The sequence below is a fragment of the Hylobates moloch genome, unplaced genomic scaffold (assembly GCF_009828535.3).
Source record: "Hylobates moloch isolate HMO894 unplaced genomic scaffold, HMol_V3 SCAFFOLD_14, whole genome shotgun sequence".
In the NCBI taxonomy this organism is placed as follows: domain Eukaryota; kingdom Metazoa; phylum Chordata; class Mammalia; order Primates; family Hylobatidae; genus Hylobates; species Hylobates moloch.
The window spans coordinates 51,517,903-51,539,270 of record NW_026652289.1 but is presented as its reverse complement, the minus strand read 5'-3'; the positions used below and the strand labels follow the sequence as shown (position 1 = coordinate 51,539,270).

At 38.6% G+C, this 21,368-nt stretch overlaps 1 protein-coding gene across 16 annotated transcripts in view; it reads right to left on the bottom strand.

Annotated features, from left to right (window-relative positions):
* Window positions 1-21,368, bottom strand: part of PEAK1 (pseudopodium enriched atypical kinase 1) — a 292,413-nt gene that overhangs the window by 24,575 nt on the left and 246,470 nt on the right. For all 16 annotated transcript variants that reach the window (XM_058427924.1, XM_058427920.1, XM_058427915.1 and 13 more), the window contains one exon: window positions 15,574-15,767. In XM_058427924.1, the coding sequence (XP_058283907.1) occupies window positions 15,574-15,767 (194 nt within the window). The remainder of the gene's footprint in view (window positions 1-15,573; window positions 15,768-21,368) is intronic.

Here is a 21,368-nt window from a genome sequence, read left to right as displayed (position 1 = left end):
TTCCATGTAGCGTTGAGCCTGTGAGTGCACAGAGATCAAGAACTGGGGTTTGGGAACCTCTGCCTAGGTTTCAGAGGATATATGAAAACACCTGGATGCTGAGGCAGAAGTTGGCTGCAGGGGTCAGGCCCTCATGGAGAACCTCTGCTAGGGCAGTGTGAAAGGGAAATGTGGGGTCGGAGCCCCCACACGGAGTCCCTACTGAGGCACTGCCTAGTAGAGCTGTGAGAAGAGGGCCACTGTCCTCCAGATCCCAGAATGGTAGATCTACTGACAGCTTGCACCATGTGTGTGGAAAAGCCACAGACACTCAATGCCAGCCCCTCAAAGCAGCTGGGAGGGAGGCTATACCCTGCAAAGCCACAGGGATGGCGCTGGCCAAGACCATGGGAACTCATGTCTTGCATCATCATGACCCAGATGCAAGACATGGAGTCAAGGGAGATCATTTTGGAACTTTAAGATTTGACTGCCCCACTGGATTTCGGACTTGTGTGGGGCCTGTAGCCCCTTTGTTCTGGCCAATTTCTCCCATTTGGAATGGCTGTATTTACCCAATGACCGTACCCCCATTGTATCTAGGAAGTAACTAACTTGCTTTTGATTTTACAGGCTCATGGGTGGAAGGGACTTGCCTTGTCTCGGATGAGACTTTGGACTATGGACTTTTGAATTAATGCTGAAATGAGCTAAGACTTTAGGGGACTGTTGGAAAGGCCTGATAGGTTTTGAAATGTGAGGACATGAGATCTGGGAGGGGCAAGGGGTGGAATGATATGGTTTGGCTGTGTCCCCACCCAAATTTCATCTTGAATTCCCATGTGTTGTGGGAGGGACCTCATGGGACGTAACTGAATCACGGGGGCAGGTCTTCCCCATGCTGTTCTCATGATAGTGAGTAAGTCTCACAAGATCTGATGGTTTTAAAAGAGGAGTTCCCCTGCATAAGCTCTCTCTTTGCCTGCTGCCATTCATGTAAGATGTGACTTGCTCCTCCTTGCCTTCCACCATGATTGTGAGGCCTCCCCAGCCATGTGGAACTGTAAGTCCAATAAACCTCCTTCTTTTGTAAATTGCCCAGTCTTGGGTATGACTTTATCAGCAGCGTGAAAATGGACTAACACACTACTTGTGTATCTAAATGTAGAAAAAGTACAGTAAAAATACAGTATAAGAGATAAAAATGGTATGCTTGTATAGGGCACTTACCATGAAAGGAGACTGCAGGACTGGAAGTAGCCCTGGGTGAGTCACTGAGTGAGTGGTGAGTGAATGTAAAGGCTTTGCATATTATCACCATACACTACTGTAGACTTTATATATACTGTATACTTAAGCTATACTAAATTTATTTAAAAAATTTTCTCCAATAATAAATTAACCTTAGCTTACTTAACTTTTTAACTTTATAAACTTAAATTTTGTTTAACTTTATAAATTTTGTTTAACTTTTATAATAACACTTAGCTTAAGATACATTGTACACTGTTTCAAAATATATTTTCTTTGGGCCAGGCATGGTGGCTTATGCCTATAATCCTAGCACTTTGGAAGGCCAAGGCGAGTGGATCACTTGAGGCCAGGAGTTTGAGACCAGCCTGGCCAACATGGAAACCCTGTCTCTACTAAAAATACAAAAATTAGCCAGGCATGGTGGCGCATGCCTATAGTCCCAGCTACTCAGGAGGCTGAAGCAGGAGAATCGTTTGAACCTGGGAGGTGGAGGTTGCAGTGAGCTGAGATCATACCACTGCACTCCAGCCTGGGTGACAGAGCGAGACTCTGTCTCAAAAAAAAAAAAAAAAAAATTGTTTTTTCTTTGTGTCTTTATGCTACAAATCTTTCCCTATTTAAACAAAACTTTTTTTTATAAACTTTTTTGTTAAAAACGAAGACACAAACACACATATTACTAGTCCTAACCCCTTACATGTGAATGTGACCTTATTTGGAAATAAAGTCTTTGTAGATGTAATCAAGTTAAGATGAGGTCATTAGAGTGGGCCCTAATCCAGTATGACTGGTGTCCTTATAAGAAAAAAACACCATGTGAAGACAGTGACAATGATGACAAAGGCCTACACAGGGTCAAGAATATCAATATCACGGTCCTCCACCTCCACATCCTGTCCCAGTGGCAGGTCTTCAGGGGCAGTAACACACATGGAGCTGTCATCTCCTAAGATAACAATGCCTTTTTCTGGTATACGTCCTGAAGGACATGCCTGAGGCTGTTTTACTGTTTTTTTAAAAATAAGTAGGAGTACACTTTAAAATTATGGTAATAGTACAGAAAATGCATAAACCAGTAACACAGTAGTTTATCACCAAGTATTATGTACTATACGTAATTGTATGTGCTATACTTTATATGACTGGCAGTGCAGTAGGTTTGTTTACAACAGCATCACCACAAACAGGTGAGTAATGCCTTGCACTGTGATGTCACAATGGCTATGTCACTAGGTGACAGCAGTTTTTCAGCTCCATCACAATCCTATGAGACCAGTGTTGTTTGTGCACTCCATTGTTGACCAAAACATCATTATATGGCACATGACTATATCCCATAGCACACCACTTTCTTCAAGAATATCTAAGAATTTATATAAGCTACAGCAATATATATTGCAAACTCAAGGACCTCTTTTCTCCACCCATGTCATGTAGTAATATTTTTATAAGGAATAGAATGATATTAAATATAAACAAACAACAACACACATATATATACATATAATATATATATATAAATTGTGTCTATATATATATATATTTAGAGGGAGGGAGGGGGAGAGAGAGAGCAAGAAAGTAAGAGAAGAGAAAAAACATGAGAATGCTAAGCTTCAAGATGGTCAGAGCTTTTGTTTTATTCACTGCTGTAATCTCTGTGCCAAAAACAGGGTCTAGATAGAATCAACAATAACAACTTCTTGAATGAAGGAACAAATATTTACTACTGAAAGACAGAAGGTAGTAAAATTGTACAGATACCTATAATAAGGGAAGAAATTGAATTAGTATTTTAAAAAATTCCCACAAAGAAAAACCCAGGACCAGATGGCTTCACTGATGAATTCTACCAAATGTTTAAAGAAGTATTAATACCAATCCTTTGAAAACTTTTCCAAAAAAAGAACAGGAGGAGGGAATGCTTCCCAACTTAAATTCAATGAAGCCAATATTACCTAAATACTAAAACTAGACAACGACATAAAAAGAAAACTAGAGACTAATGTCTTTTATGAATACAGATGTGAAAATCTACACAATATGCTAGCAAACCAAATCCAGCAACATATAAAAAAGGATTATACACCACGACAAGGTGGGATTTATTCCAGGAATGCAAGGTTGGTTTAACATCTGAAAATCAATCAATGTACTATACCATGCCAACGGAATAAAGGGGAAAAAAAGCTCACATAATAACCTTAATAGATGCACAAAAAACATTTGATAAAACCAAACACCTTTCCATAATAATAACACTCAATGAACTAGAAACAGAAGAGAACATCCTCAACCTGATAAAGGAAAGGGCATCTTTGTAAAAGAGCTAACATCATACTTAATGATAAAAGACTGGAAATTTCCCCTGTAATATCAGGAACAAGATAAGGATTTGTGTTCTTGCCATTTCTTTTTTTCTCTTTTTCTTTGTGTCTTTTTTTTTTTTTTTTTTTTTTTTTTCAGACAGGGTCTCGTTTTGTCACCCAGGCTGGAGTGCAGTGGCACAATCTTGGCTCACTGCAGCCTCGACCTCCCAGGCTCAAGTGATCCTTCCACCTCAGTCCCCCAAGTAGCCAGGACTACTATTTTTCATAGAGACAGGGTTTTGCCATGTTGCCCAGGCTGGTCTCAAACTCCTGAGCTCAAGTGACCTGCCTGCCTTGGCCTCCCAAAGTGATGGGATTACAGGTGTGAGCCACTGAACCTCACCCATTTCTATTCTATGTTGTACAGGAGGTTCTAGTCAGGGATATTAGGAAAGAAAAGGAGATAAAGACATCCAGATTGTAAAGAGGAAAGTAAAACTATCTCATCATTCACAGATAATATAATCGTGTATATTGAGAAGTGTAGGGAATCCACACACAAAAAAACTATTAGAATGAATATACCAGTTCAGCAAGGTTACAGGATACAAGATCAACATACAAAAACCAATTCATTTCTATACATTATAAATGAATGATCTAAAATTAAGAAGACAATTCTATTTACAACACCATCAAAAAGGATAAAGTAACCAGAAATAAACCTAACAAAACTAGTGTAAGACTTGTACTTTGAAAACTATAAAACATTGCTGAAAGAAACTAAAAAGCAAATGGAAAGACATCTTATGCTCATGGATCAGAGACTTTATATTGTTAAAAGGGAAATATTCCCAAAATTGATCTACAGATTTAATGTAATCCCTATCAAAATTCCAGTTAGACTTCTTGCAGAAACTGGCAGGCTCATCCTAAAATTCATATGGAAATACAAGAAACCTAGAGTGGTCAAAGTCTTTAAAAAGAATAAAGTTGGAAAAGTTACACTTTCCAATTCCAACTTATTACAAAATTATAGTAATCAAGGGTATGTGGTACTGGCCTAAGAACAGAAACATAGATGAATGAAATATATTTGAGAGTGTAGAAGTGAACCCTTATCTTTAAGACCAATTGATTTTTGACAAGATTGCCAAAATAATTCAACAGGGAAAGAACAGTTTCAAGCAAAATAATGATATTGAATCCCTACCTCACACTGTACACAAAAATTAACTAAAAATGTATGAAAATTTTAAATATAAGAGCTAAAACTAAAAAACTCTTAGAAAAAAAGTAGGAATAAATCTTTGCAACCTTGGGTTAGGTAATGGTTTCTTAGATATGATACCTAAAGTATAAGTAACAAAAGAAAAAGTAGATTGGAAGTCAATAAAAATTATAAACTTTTATGCTTCAAAGGACATCTTTAAGAAAGTAAAGCCAGGTGCGGTGGCTCACGCTTGTAATCCCAGCACTTTGGGAGGCCAAGGTGGGTGGATCACGAGGTCAGGAGATCGAGACAACGGTGAAACCCCATCTCTACTAAAAATACAAAAAATTAGCTGGGCGTGGTGGTGGGCGCCTGTAGTCCCAGCTACTCGGAGAGGCTGAGGCAGGAGAATGGCGTGAACCTGGGAGGCGGAGCTTGCAGTGAGCCGAGATTGCACCACTGCACTCCAGCCTGGGCGACAGAGCGAGACTCCATCTCAAAAAAGAAAAGAAAGTAAAAAAGACAACTCACAGAATGGGAGAAAATATGTTCAAATTACTCTATATCTGATAAGAGGCTTATATTCAGAATATATAAGGAACTCTTTTGAAAAAGATAAATAACCCAAGTAAAAATGGGTAAAAGATTTGCATAGCTATTTCTTCAAAGAAAATATATAAATGGCCAGTGCATGTGGAAAGATGTTTGGCATCATCACTCATGAGGTAAATGCAAACTGAGACATCATTTCACATCAACTAGGTTAGCTGTAATAAAACACACAGGCAAGTGTTGGTGAGGATGTGGAGAAATTCAAATGCTTATACATTGCTAGTAGGAATCTAAAATGGTGCCACCACCTTGGAAAATATTTTGGTAGTTCCTCAAAAAGTTAAACATAGAGTTACTATTTGACCTAGCATTTCGACTCCTGGGTATATACTCAAGACAACTGAAAACATGTCCACCAAAACTTTATACACAAATGTTCATAAGCAGCAGCATTTATAATAGCCAAAAAGAAGAAACAAACCAGATGTCCATCACCTGATGAATGGATAAATTAAATGTGGTATACTCATATAATTGACTATTATTGGCATAAGAGGAGTGAAGTACTGATGTATGTATGTTACAACATGGAAAAACCTTGAAAACATTATGCTAAGTGAGAGAAGTCAGTCAAAAATGACCACATATTATATGATTCCACTTATATGAAATTTCCAGAAATATATAAAGGCATAGAGACAGAAAGTAGATTAGCTGTTTTAAGGGGCTGGGGGAAGGGGAGAATGGACAGTGACTGCTAATGGGTTTCTGTTTGGGATGATGAAAATGCTCTGAAATTAGACATTAGTGATGCTAGCAAAATTCTGTGAATATACTAAAACTAACTGAATTGCACACTTTAGTAGGGTGAATTTTATGGAATATAAATTATATCTCAATAAAGAAAATCAACAATCCATTCTTAGAAACAACCATCAATTCAGTTTTCAGTCTTATCTTCTCATTCCTCTGTGCCCTTAACTAAGGATGTAGGGGCTTGGCATTTACTGAATGTTTCCTGTGATGGTGGGGTCTCCTTCCCAAAGCTGCCCCAGCCCTATTTTCTCTTGGCTAATGTGAGACGTCAGACCATGGTTTATTTACAAGACGACAGAAGTATGCTTTGTAATAAGTCCTAATTTTTCAGTTGCTTACCTAGACCTTTCAGAGATGAAGCACCACAGAGAAGGTTAGAAGCAGTGAATTGCACCAGCTGAGGCCCTATCATCCTTGCCCGACAACTGTGATAGTCTCCTATTATTGCTGTCTCCAGTTTTACCTCCCTCACCACACAAACCACTAGAGAGATGTTTTTCAAACGCCAAAGCTGATCATGACACTTCTCTGCTTTAAAAAATTCTGTCCTAAAGATCAAGTTCAAATCTTCAAGCACAGAAAGTGAGCCTTTCATGATCTGGCCCTGGTATACCTGTTTCTTGTCGCATTTACTCTTATATCCTAACTCAGAGCCACCAAACTACTTGCGGTTCCTCCAGCACTCTTGGTCAATTCTATGCTTCCTTTGTGCTTTGTGTCTTTGCTCATGCTGATCCTCTTCCAGGAATAGTTTCCCACTCCTGTCATCTTTAAATATTCTGCTTCTAGGGAATATTTCTTACTCCACTCCCCAGAACTGACCTTTCTTGGGCCCTCAGATAGACCCTGTGAATATTTCTCTATAAGCACTTACAACCCTTGACTTGTGTTCTGTTTTGAATTCCCTACTGGTTTGCTCATTGAGGGAATGGACTGTGTCTCATTTGTGTACCCAAGACCAAGCAAAGAATCTAAGCTGAGAGCAGAATGGAATAAATAAGAAAACTAGAACATGAACCTATTCTTACCTATTCCAGTGTGGGCCCTATAAGCAGCTTTATGGGCAGCCATGTTCTACCCATTTCTCCAAATTAGAAGAAACAAAAATAATCACGGACATGAAAGAAATGGAGAATTCCAAAAGTACCTTTTTTTCTTTTATAACCTCAGAACTGACAAGGGAGAGAAGGTCTATCATCATCAGCAGCTCTTTAATGCTTATCAGAAGAGGTGAAGAACGGCTGATCGTGTGACTTTCTGCCAGCCAGAGAATAAAGTTCAAACTCCTCAGCAAGTTAGTCAAGGCTCTCTGTCTTATCTACCACTATTTCTCATCAACCCTTCCTATGAATCACTCATTTCCTGTTAATATGTTCCATGTTTTTATTTTTACATTTTTGCCTTAGCAAGGATGTCTGTCCTTGGCCTAGCTCAAATGGCACTTATCAACTGAAGCCTTCCCTACTCTCTAGTCCTCCACCTCAAACTGGAAGCCACAGCTTCTTCCTCTGTGTTCTCTTAGCATTTTTTGCTTTACTAGAGCATTTTTAGCCTTTTATAAAGTGTGTGTTTTTACATCCCCTCAGAACCTGATGTGATGTAAGGTGCACAGCAGGTGTGCGTAAGTGGCTGCCAGACTGAGACAGAGTCAACAGAGTTGGTCATCAATTAAAAATGGAAATGGACAGCCAAGGTAGCAAGGAAATAAAGATAAGTAACGTGGCTTCTCTTCCCAAGTAGCAGGATACGATCTCCTGGGAGCTAAGGAGATTTCCACATGAGAATCAGAAACTTATGCGTTCCAAATGAAACCACAAACATTCCACAGCCCATGCAAGTAGGTCAAGCCATTCTCCTAAGTCTAAAACTGGTTTGCGCTTTTAGTTTTTTTCCTCCAAGACAGACAAGTTCTCCTAACTGAATTCCAATCATTTGGGTCAATGTTTTAAAAGCTTGGTATCTTAGCTGTTTTTATTTTAAACTTTTAATCCTGTACATTCCTCTCAAGCCCCTGGGACCAGACACCAAGCTCAGCTTTCAGCAGGCCTAATATAACATCACATACTCTACATTTTTGTGGCATACCAGTGCTCTAAACAGAAAAAAATAGATTGTGTTCTAAATATTGCCTTGCTATATGCTAAAAAAATTCTTTTGGACAAATATGTTTGACTAAACCACACTCAAAACTTACTTTTCTCTTTTTCTGAGCTTCCATAATCTACCTCTTTACTTTCTCCCCACTTAAAAATGTCTTCAGGCCGGGCGCAGTGGCTCATGCCTGTAATCCCAGCACTTTGGGAGGCTGAGGTGGGCGGATCACCTGAGCTCAGAAGTTCGAGACCACCCTGGGCAACATGGTGAAACCCTGTCTCTACTAAAATACAAAAAATTAGCCGGGTGTGGTGGCATATGCCTGTAGTCCCAGATACTCGGGAGGCTGAGGCATGAGAATCGCTTGAATCTGGGAGGTGGAGGTTGCAGTGAGCCACGATCATGCCACTGCACTGCAGCTTGGGCTACAGAGTGAGACTCCATCTCAAATAAAAAAAAAAAATAGTCTTCAGACTGATGGGCCCTATATCATGTTCTGGAAAGCAAACAAATGTTTGCTTGTGACCTGGTAGGTAATCATTATAGTCTTAGGGTGCCAGGGATAAAGAACACTAACAATGACCCACTTGTGCAGGAGTAGCATGATTTCCTGGTTGATCTCTCTGCCTCCTGTCATTTCATAGGTAGCTCACAGAATCTTTTAAAAAATCCTGATTGTGCCTCTATTCAAAATTCTTCAGTGGCTCTCCATTTGCTACAAGTAAAAGATATGCCTTTTGTGACCCTCTTCCAGACTCCTCCAGGCAGAGGCTTTCATTAAATCTTTAAATATCTGCATCACAGCAACTATCATGGTCCTAAGAGTCCAGCCCCTTCTATCTCTCCCAAAGATCAGAAGTCCTTGAAAAATACATTAGTATTCCCAGCACTTAGCCTGGTACCAGGGAGATAGTTGGTGTTCAACAAATGTTTGCTGAATAAAAGCATTAAAGCCAAAATAAATAGAACTTATCTTCCTATTTAAACTGTAATTTCAATCTTCATCCCTAATTTTCTCCCCAGGGCTCAAAACAAGTAATACAGATGAGAAAGAGAAGTGAGAACAAAATAAAAGACCATCGCCTCCACTACTGCATAGCAGGGAATACGTAGAGTTTATAAACCACACACCATCACTGTGCAATAGCCTTGTCAAATGAATAGGGTCTCTCATTGGCTGAACCTAGCGCTCAGTGCATCATCCCCCTCCAGCAGGCATCGGCAGCTCAGGAGGAAGGGGCCTAATCTACCTAGGCATTATTACTGTGCTGAGGCCTACCACAGTCAAATATAAGCAACAACTGGCAAATCACAGGGGATATCAACTTCATGCCAAACAATAAAACAAACCTGATTTCCAAAGACCACTTTGGGTTTAGCCTCAAATAAACAGATATAAAGACCACTTTAAAGAATGTCAGTGGTATAGCAGCTGGCTGACTTAATTTTTGTAAGTCCTTATTAGTGGAAACCTCTCCAAAAACAGAGATTATTTATTTGGGGGTAATTTATCTATGTAATTTAAATACTGCACTCTCTCAACTAATTCTAGTATATGGAAAACTATTTTTAAATGGAAATGCAGCTAACTTCGGGACAGAGTGTATGATTTCTTTTTAAATAGAAATAATTATAATTTTAGGAAGTACAACTGCTCAAACAAATGTTCAAAGCTCTCAACCTCAGTTTTTTTTTTTTTTTTAAGCACCTAAATGATCTAAAACTGTGCAATTCTTTAGCCTTTGGTTCAAATCATTAGCTATGCAGTGTGTGGAATAATGTCTGCTCAATAATTATTTGTTGAGTAAATGAGTGAATGATAATATAATCCTCAGAATAATTTTTTTAAAAAGCTGGCATTTATAACAACATTATTCTATAATTACAACATCAAGGCCAGCAAGGTAATGATGCTCTTTTAAGTATATCCACCCCTTAAAATTTAACACTAACAATCAATACTAATGCCAAAGGAAGTTCTGGAGACAGAAGACATGTGTTTTCTTTCAGTGTTTGAAGGATAAAGCCTAAAGGAGATGCTCGAAGTAAGTAAAATGAGAAAATGTGCAGTTTCTTGTGTTGATCTATAGAAAGGAAACAGAGGCATGGTTTATATAACTCCTTAATTAGAAAACCTATGGACGAAGCCTCATATTAGAAAAAGAAAAGCCAGCTGATTAATGGAGCACATAGACTTGAAATTTTCCTAGATGAACTTTCCTGAGCAGAGCCAGATTTTCCTAATCTGGTAATCTTCTAAAGTCAAATCCAAAAGTCATTTTTAGCTTGTTCACTCAAACACATTCTTAGTACCTACTGTGTGTTTTAGGTAATGCTCTAGGATGTTGGGATGCAGAAAGAGGAACAAGCCAAAAATCAGTCGAATAAAGGGAGATATTATAGATCTTTCTAAAAAGGAACGTAGAAGATATGCGTACTTGGTTACAAAATGATTGAAGGAGAGCTATCTCATTACATGCTCCTGATTTTAGCAGTCTGATAAAGCAGTCAGATATGCCACATAAAAAAAAAAACAGTGATCTCTGTCTATTTTGAGATAAACACAGAAACACAGGGAAAATGTTCGAGGTCTGATTCAAACAAATTTTATTACTTCTTTGGGGAATCATTTTGGGTGACAGACACCCTATAAAATTCAGCTTGGGGTCAGTTAAGGTGTTACAGATGAGAGTTCATTAAGTGATCTTATATGATCACCACCCAGAGTAAAATCATCATTCTGTGAGGGGCAACCTTCTTAAGTTGTCAAGTTGCAAAAAGAGTAATGTGATTTTTGTGCAACATAGAAGACAATATAAATCCCCCAAATAACACATTCTTTAAAGCAGTGCTGTTCAATAGAACTCTGTGTAACAATGGAAATGTTCTATATTTGCATTGTCTAATGCAATAGCTACTATCTACATGTGGCTACTAGGCATTTGAAATGTTGTTAGTGAGACTCAGGAAGTGAATTTTTATTTTTATAAATTTATATTTAAGAAGTCATATATGGCTAGTGGTGACTGTATTGAATAATAATTAATTCAGTTATGAACAAAATAAAGTTTGCATTATTTACATTAAGGACAAGAAGAATGACATCTGAATTAATCCTGGAGGTAGATGCCTAAGGTAAAAAAGAAAAATATACGGGTTGCCTAAGTCAGGAGCTCTTTGTGGGAATGGTTCAATCACAACTCCTATTGCACCACAGTGGAAGTAATAAGATGGCTGAGAGGGTAGAGGACTCACGGGAGATTCTGAAGGAGGGTAATCAAGGCCTATTCCAGTTGAGTTTTTTTTTAAATGGAGTTTTTTAAAACTATATAAGAAATGTGAAAATTACACAACAAATTGTCCATGTCCCTTTGTTTTGTTATAATTGGCAGATCTTAAGGAACTGGATCTGCACGGCTATGTTGCTATTTGTCACCTCTCCTCTGTTCCCTGTTAGCTACCTTGGGGATCCTGTAGTCTGTTTTTCATTTCACATCTTTGGTCATGAGTTGTGCAGGAAGCCCACAATATTTTAGATTTACATTTTGTTGTTCTGCTTATTTAAGCCATTTAATAAGCATTTTAAATCCTTTCCACTTTACATTTTCTGGCTATCATATCTAACATATTTAAAGGGGAAGGAAGCCAGGTATGGTGGCTCACCCTTGTAATCCCAGTGCTTTGGGAGGCCAAGGTTGGAGGACTGCTTGAGGCCAGGAGTTTGAGACCAGCCTGGGCAACATAGGGAGACTCTATCTCTACAAAAAAAAATTAAAAAATTAGCTGATCATGTGGTGCATGCCTGTAGACCCAGCTACTCGGGAGGCTGGGAAGGGAGGACCGCTTGAGCCCAGGAGTTTGAGGCTGCAGTGAGCTATGATAGCGCCACTGCACTCCAGCCTGGGCGACGGAGCAAGACCCTGTCTCTAAAAAAATTTAAAATTTAAAGTATTTTTTTAAAAGGAGAAAGAAGAGTATATTTTTGGGGAGAAATAAAGGAATTCACAACTAGTAAGGACTTCTATGTACCAAGTACTTCTCTGCCACTAGCCCTGTAAAGCAGATGTCACTATTCCTTCGTTTTGGATGAGGAAATTGAAGCTCAGGGATGTTAAATAGCCAGCCCACAATCATGCAAGTGGGCAATGACACAGCTGTTATAGAAACCTAAATCCCACGGATCCCTCAAATCTGTCTTTTTTCCTGCTATAGTACACTGCTTCCTAAACCTGCTTCACAATGTAATTTTCAGAAACAAATTCCACAGTAAAAATGATGGTAAGCCTTGAATTTTTCTCCCTTAGTTTCTTCCACATCTGTCAATTCATCCACTGCCTTATTAAAGAAACAAAGAAAAGAAAAAAGAGAAAGTGGTCTTTACGGACTGGTTCTGGAATATTTAAAAGGATCTAAAGCCATTGCATTAGGAGGTTTTGCTGTCTTTTAGTGTTGAAACACACCATTTAAAAAAGTTATCAAGTCTTTAAATCATAAAACATTACTGAAAGGAGTAGTTTAAAACTGCATGCAAATGACTTGTTGAACGTATTAAAAAAGGAAAGTTCCAAATGCCATCTAAAATACTTGTTTCATTAGGAAAAATAACAAAACAAAACCCCCTTAGCTTAGAACTACTGGAGTCAACTTTATTACCTTTCCAAAGAAGCAACCTTGTATTACAATGTATTATACCCTATAGACTCAAGTATATAGACACTTGAGCACTTAAGGAAAACTGGACAATATCTTATTGGCATCACTTTTTTTTTTTTTTTTTTTTTTTTTTTTTTTTTAAGAGAGTGTCTCCCTTTGTCACCCAGGCTGCAAAGCAGTGGTGCAATCTCAGTTCACTGTGTCAAGGACCTCCCGGGCTCAAGGATAATCCTAACTCAGCCCCCAAGTAGCTGGGTCCACAGGTACGTGCCTCCACACTCGGCTAATTTTTGTATTTTTTGTAGAGATGGGGTTTTGACATGTTGCCTAGGCTAATCTTGAATTCCTGAGCTCAAGTGATCTGCCCACCTTGGCTTCCCAAAGTGTTGGGATTACAGGCGTGAGCCACTGTGCCTGGCAGCATCACATACTTTTAAAAGGAAGGCAACAGATAGAGAGAAAGCTATCTTTCTGATGGGGCATCTATAACCATTTTAAGTTTTTGAATGCAAAGTGATGATTTTTTTTAAGTCTTAAATTTTATGTCTGAAAGTACGTGACTTCTTTTTAAAAAAAGGAAAACAGTAGGAGCCCTTCAGTATTTTACAAGAATTTAGTGATTAAGGACATTAAAGTCTAGTGGCTAAGACTGACTGGATTCCAGCTGGTTCAACTCCTACTGGTTCTGTGACTTTGGGCAAAGCACTCTGCCTCACTTTCTTCATCTGAAAAATGGGGATAATAATTCTTAGGATGGTTGTGAGGATTAAATGAGCTAATATATGTTAGGCACTTAGAATATTCACAGAGGCAATGCTTTATTTTTTTTTCTACCAGTCTTCATAACTGAGAAGACAATGAAATAATTTTAACTAATGTCAGCTAATAAAAATTTATAGAGATACCATCAAATATGGTACAATTAGTAAAAATTAAATATTTTACTGAGGCTATCATGAAAGAAATTTTGGTTTAATAAGAATGTCTAGAAGATATTATAATTTCTGATATATTATGCTGTCTGAGGGTATACAGTAAGTAAACAGTACATTTTCATTTTATAATATGCCTCATAAAATATCAAATAATGGGAAAAGTCCAATAAGCTGTTTGATGATAAAATCTGTTCCAACTTGAAAATGGTATCCAAGACAGTAGTTTGGGTAAACTATAGTAGGTTTCCCTTACTCCCAAATCACAGAAAGCTTCTGGAACTTAGAATGGAAGTCTTCTTCTTACGAAATGTATTTTCAACTGCATGTGGGTTGTTATGATTGAGTTTCCCAAAAAGAGATATTAAAGTATTATCTCCCACAGTGTTATCATAATCTTCTGGCCTTCTTAGGGACTCCTTTATTTCCAAGTACACTAGCTAGTGTTAGATTGTTCCTTACAATAACCTGACAAAGGAAAAGGACAAAGAAGAAAAGAGATGAGAAACGAGGTAAAAAATACTTCAATGATACATGCCACTGGTTTCCAAACAGTCTAAGGATTGGTCAGTGGTTCATATGAATCTTGCTCGTGCTCTGCATGTAGTAGTCCAGGCTACTCACCTCTCTCCTGACTTCATGGAAGAAGAGCACTGAGAAATCCTTATTCTGCCTCAGGCTTTGCTTTTCAGAAGGAAGGAAACTGTGTGGCACTCAAGGGAGACAGGTAAGAAGTCACTGAGCATTCAAGGAAGACGAGTGAAGATGATCAGAGAATTGCAGAATCTTTGCATTGGCAGATGCCTCTGAAGTAATTTAGCTCAACCCTCTTTGTAGTGCAGCATCCTCCTCACAATACCTCTGAGAGATGGTCCATCAGCCTCTGCCTAAATACCTCCAATGACAGGGATCTTTACTTTCTTGAGTCTGCTTGATCCAAGCCAGAAATCTGGGATACATTATAGATTCTTTACATTATCCAATCTTGTGTATTTTTCCTCTTAAATATCTCTCAAATCTGTCTACTGTCCCCCCTCCCACTATCTTAGTTGAGGCCTCCCTTTCTCATTCCTTTGTGTGGTCCTGCAATAGTATCTAACTACCAAATTTCCTGCTACCAAATAATCCACATTCACATAGTAGCCTGCAGGGTGGATGTTTTAAAAAACAAATCTAATTGTGTTATTCCTCTGCTTAAAAATCTTTGATGGCTCACTAACATAAACAGCAAAAAGTCTAAGGTTTTAGCCTGAAATGCATGACACTGGCTAACTCTCCACTTCACATTTCAGCAACACTAAATGTTTGTGGTGCCTACATGCATCTCCATGATTTTGCTCATATTGTTGCCTCTGATTGGAATATTCTTTCTCCCCTTTGTCAACTAGTTAAATCAGTTCAGGAATTATCTCCAGAAAGGTATCTTTTGACACCCTCCTCTGTGTAATATTAAAAATATACCATGTATATCTCTATCACTGTATTTATATTACACTGAAATAATTAACAAGTTCACCTCTTTCCCCCCAGGTGAGTCCCTCAAAGCAGTGTTAATAACCCTTAGCACTTGGCACAGGGCTCATGGGTGCCGGTGTTTAATACATGCCTAGTAAACATCAGAATGTTTTTCTGATGTGACTTAAAATTTGTAACTCCTATGGTCCAACTTCTGCTTCATGGAGCAATAAAAACCATCTCTCCAAGAAAACAGAAAATTTGGCTAGTACAGAAAAAGGCAAAGTTTAAATACTGTGTATTGGACATTTGCACTTACCTAAGTTGCTGTATGTTGCACTACAAGTGTTTGGGTCCATAGGATCTGAAATGTCTTCTTTTCCATCTTCCCTTTCCAGTTCAGGAAGGGACAATGCTGTTGTGACTGAAGTGCAGCCCCCACCATCTTGCTTCCCAACAACAGTTCTTGGATCCCGAGGAGAAAAATCCTCTGTTACTTCATGGGTCATGTGACTGAAACAAATCAGACCACTTGTCACACTGGTATTGAAAGGTTCTACTAAAATTTAGATTTATGGAAGGCATATACTTCCCATAAATGTAAATAACTGGTCCTATAGTCACAGTAATGGGTCATAAGCCCCAATACACTTCTCTGAACACAAGGCAGTACTTCATTTAGGCATATACTTCTATTTATCTTGATTTGCACATATTGAGAACCCAGTTTGATAGAGCAGGTATGGTAGCCTGCAAGAGAGCTTGCGAATAACAGTCAAGGAGCGAAACATTTTATTTAGGTGGGAGGTGGTGATGTTGGTGGTAGAAGGAGCTGAATCTTTAACTGGCTAAAGACAAATATACTCAAGTTTTAGTAAGGTATTTACCATACTTACTAATTATAGTATTCTAATACTATGGTAAATATCAAATACTGTACTACATAGTTTTAATTTATATATAGTATTTAGTACACACTTTAGTGTGTACTAAATCAGGATCAGGATCAGGAATAAAGTTGAGATTAAACTATCTACATAAGGAAGTTAAGCCATTGTTTTAGTAGGTACACTGAGGCCAGGAAGGTCTTGTTGCCAAGAGAATAGAAGCATTAACCTTTGCCTGTCTGCATGCAGCAGGGAAGGCAAATGGAAAAGAAAGTTCGCAGTCTAGTTAATCTCATTTATTAAAATGAATCTGAAGCATCCTCCTGGCTGCATACCAGTATATGACCAATCTTGTTTTATCATTGCCTGCTCATATGCTTATAGCTACTTCTTCCCATCTTCCCCACTCCCCAATCTGCCTGAACGGTGCCAATTCTGTTGCTGGTGGAGAAAACTGGCCTAGTTAGAAAATCTCAATGGACTGGTCAATTAAATGAATTCAAAATCATACATCTTTAAAGTTTGCTGGGCCCACTGAAAAGTATTCCTAGATTATCACACATTCATTAGCTATTTTTCCTGGTTTCTTTATGAAAAAAAGAAATAAGGAAGGAAAGGAAACTTATATATGATTACAGGTTATTTGTAGATTTTCAATTGGCAGTGAGTCATGGTGACATTTACCAGTTTCTTTAAAGAGGTACTTTGTTTGATCGTGTGCCATCAGAACATATATCGCCTGTGGATTTAAGGGAGTAGATCTAAAGGCAAAGGAGTACCCTCTTATCAATTTTTCATTATGGAAATTATGCATGTGCCTGGACAGAAAAATAAGCCTTGATGTCTGCTGGATATACAACTTCAAAAATATCCTTTCAAAGTTGGCAGAGCTAGAGGTCTCTCTACGCTGGGAATAAGCAATGAGCTGGAAGTTCCATTAGGGGATCTGGCTCTTGGGGACAGTGGTGAGGTTGGAAGGAATCACTTTTCTAGCAATCAAGAGAGTAGTATATATAAAGGAGGCCTCACACAGTAAAGCATACTGCCTCTTCTCGATGGGCTGCCCTTGGTCATCAACCCAAAAGAGGGGCTCCACACAAAGTTGGTTTCTCATAATATGGAGCACCATAAAATCAACGTAACATGGGTGATCTATCTCCACGCATTAGCAAAGACAAAACAAAGTGACACTTCCAAGACACTCAGGCACCACTTCGTGTCAAGAGTGTATATTACTGAGTAGTTATCAACATGCTTCAAGAAAGGGAAAATGATTTCTGGCAAAAGTTAATAGAAACCATTTCTAGTTTCAAAGCAATAAATATAAAGTCCCTTAAAAATATCAGCCCCCTGGCCAGGTTCGGTGGCTCACACCTGTAATCCCAGCACTTTGGGAGGCTGAGGCGGGTGGATCACGAGGTCAAGAGATGGAGACCATCCTGGCCAACATGGTGAAGCCCTGTCTCTACTAAAAACACAAAAATTAGCTGGGCATGGTGGTGCACGCCTGTAGTTCCAGCTACTCGGGAGGCTGAGGCAGGAGAATCACTTGAACCTGGGAGGTGGAGGTTGCAGTGAGCCGAGATCGTGCCACTGCATTCCAGCCTAGCAACAGAGACTCTTGTCTCAAAACAAAATCAGCCCCCACACTTGAAAGAAAAAAAAATGTTAAAGCTCCAGACATTTCTTGTTCTAAAGTCAGCTTTAGAGGTTTCCTGAATAGCTGTTTCTTGGCTCCTAATCTCTTCAGACTTACTCTTGCCTTCTTTCTTTCTCCATCTCCTGGTTATTGCTAAAAGAAAGTGTTCCTTCCCATTTGTCAAAAAGGGTTGGTGAAGAGTTCAGAAGCCACGATTCCATCCTCACTTGCCTGTTTTCATCCTAGGCAATGGGCTATTAACAACAAAGCTCAGTTATAGTGAAAACCACAGAAAGAGCTGCTGCTATTAACCTATGAGGAACTCCCTGGGCCTGCTGCACATGTGTACATATAACACAGCTCTGTACTCTGAAGGGCTTCACAAAATAAAACATGAATACTTAGAAGCAAGAAATATTAGAAAACTCACCCGCTGTGCTCACTAACACAATTCCCCATTAAAGGAAAATTTCACAGGGCCTTCTCGAGTCTGTTAATCATGCTCTGAAACTCAGATAAACCATAGATTCCACTGAGTTCTGGAGAGCTACAAGTTAGGCAAACCATGAGAAAAGGCTTGATTCTGTTCCTGAATATCACTCACTGCACCTTGACCCTTACCTTACTGGTTTGGTCTGGGAAATGTGCCAAATTACCTTTGGGGAACCAAGCAAAGTGAAAGCTAGTTTTATTAACCCGTTGCAAACTAAGGCAGCACAGCCTATATTCCAGATAAAGATTGGTTTTTATGAGCACATTTTAAATAAGTGCACTGGTATATTAAATCAATTAAAGTAATTGTCAACTCTAAAGAACTACGCAAATAGAGCTGATAAAAGTAAAATCACATGGATTTGCAAATGGATGCTAAAACGTTTAATCTGCATTTACAGTGACAGCAGTCTCTAAAAGGAGTAAGAACTTTAAAAATGCATCAGTGATATGTCATGTCTTAATGCTTGAAGGAAGAATAGCTCTTTGTATGATTAAAATGATAAAAGAGGCCAGGCGCGGTGGCTCACGCCTGTAATCCCAGCACTTTGGGAGGCTGAGAGGATCACGAGGTCAGGAGCTCAACACCAGCCCAGCCAAGATCGTGAAACCCCATCTCTACTAAAAATACAAAAATTAGCCAGGTGTGGTGGCAGGTGCCTATAATCCCAGCTACTCGGGAGGCTGAGGCAGGAGAATTGCTTGAACTCAGGGGGCAGAGGTTGCAGTGAGCAGAGATCGTGCCACTGCACTCCAGCCTGGGTGACAGAGTGAGACTGTGTCTCAAAAAAAAAAAAAAAAAAAAAAAAGATAAAAGAGAGACAGGGGAAAAGGGAGAGGTTCTCAGAGTTCAAGGTTAGATATGATAACATACTATGACTAAAAGATAAAAAAAATTGAGAAAAGTATCAGAGAAGGTTGATTCAGTCACTATATATAAACAACATAAACAGACAAATCATTCAGGAAGAAAGAAAAAAGGGAAAATCTCTGATTAATTTATCATTAGGCACATTAATTTAGTAAGGGAGTTTAAGGCTGGGTGTGGTGGCTCAAGCCTGTAATCCCAGCACATTGGGAGGCTGAGGCAGGTGGATCACCTGAGGTCAGGGGTTCGAGATCAGCCTGGCCAACATGGTGAAACCCCGTCTCTACTAAAAATACAAAAATTAGGTGGGCGTGGTGGTGGGTGCCTGTAGTCCCAGGTATCAGGGAGGCTGAAGCAGAAGAATCGCTTGAACCTGGGAGGCAGAGGTTGCAGTGAGCCAAGATCTTGCCACTATACTCCAGCCTGGCGACAGAGAGAGACTCTATCTCAAAAAAAAAAAAAAGTACCATTGATTTGTTCCATATTTGGACATAAAATCAGAAAACTCAAATACTAAAGTGACACTTTACAAATATCAGCTTTATCTCCTAACAAAATGTTTTACCACCAACATTTCATTAGGAGATGTTTAATGTGATGGAGAAAACAATAAAATGGGAATTTGAACCTGGGTACTGTTTCCCTATCGCTTTGATTTTCTGAACAAACTTGATGGCATCAGGAAAGAGTTAGTGGAAAAAATAAAAATTTCCCCCATTTTATCCATGAGACAGATGGTAAAAAAATTATTTAGAATGAAAATTACAAGAAATCTGTGAGAATTTCTTATATACTATATGTTAGCACATGTCTTAAAATGGCAAATAATGACCAGTGTATCTAATTTTTTTTCAGGCTAAGTACAATTTGATATTCACTACTATAAAACAAAATTGTTAAGTGACAAATGGCCCACTAAGAGGAAGTTATGGCTTTTACATTTCTGCTATTTTAATTCATGTTGAAACACTCGTACTACCGTAATAACTATGGTGTTTATATCTAGGTCCTTGATCTTCAGGTTGGGTCAAACTCTGACTTGGCCTACTTTTTGTCCTGAACCTTCAGCATTCCTTCTGCTTTCACAGACAGACAACACAGAAGACAACATATGTGTGACTATACTTTAAATTCTTCAACCAACTTTCCATTAATGACCAGTTTTTAATTGAGATTTGGTATGTCTGACCTAATACTTAAAAAACCATCTCATAATCTCCACAAAGACAAATCATTTTCTCAACATGCAGAATGAATATAAGGTGTTCAAAGGAAACAGTTACATTGTTACAGATTTGTCTGTTATATAAACAAATCCCTTGGAAGGTTATATCTCATCAGTCTGCCATATTCATACATAATTCAAAGCTGCAGAAGCAATCTCCTATGGGAAGCTCACTTGGTTTCCCCAGATGGTAGAGATTAATCATTACACCATCAAATGAAATAATCCTTTTTTTCCCCCTGGGATATTCGTTCAAGACAGATTTTTGTAAAAATTCTGTTAAATGTCTGAATGTACTTTTTAAAAAGGGTTTCCACAATTTCAGTTCAATCCTATCTTCAAATTCAACCACCTTCATTCAGCTTCAGAAGGGACAATAAGTGAAATCTGACTTCTAGAGACTACCTGCCTCTTGGGGCAAATGTTATTCTGAATTCCATTTGTTAGCTCTCTTCAGCAGGTACACGTCTCTAGTTGCCCACGACAGCCAGTAAGCAAACGTGTGACTTTTAAAACCTCCTTTTACCCCGAAAAATCAGACTAAAGCACATTAGAAACAAAATGTCATGGTTTTGTTACTGGTTTCCAGAGCTGCGTATTTCTGGGGTTGCTGGGGATAACGGAACTCTGCAGATGTGGGATCTACATTAACACATGAAAAAGAGAGTTCAAAGTTATCAAATCCCATACCTTTGTAATCTATTGAAAGGGAGAAAAAAACAAAACAAAACAAAGCACTCCCATTTCTTTTTGTCTCTCTACCTCTAGGACCTCCTACGAATGTGACATTTCTTAATCTTTAGTTTCCAGGTCATCAACTTGATTTTGCCACACTTTCCAATCATTGACATTCTCAGATAGAGAAGTGTGTGTCTACTGATCACTATCTAGTGTCTCCAATTTTCTGCTAAGCCTTCTGTAGTCTTTAACTGAAAATGTTGAACTTCTTATCCTGAACTGAGATTAACCTTTATCTGATATCTGATGAGTTCTGCTAATATTT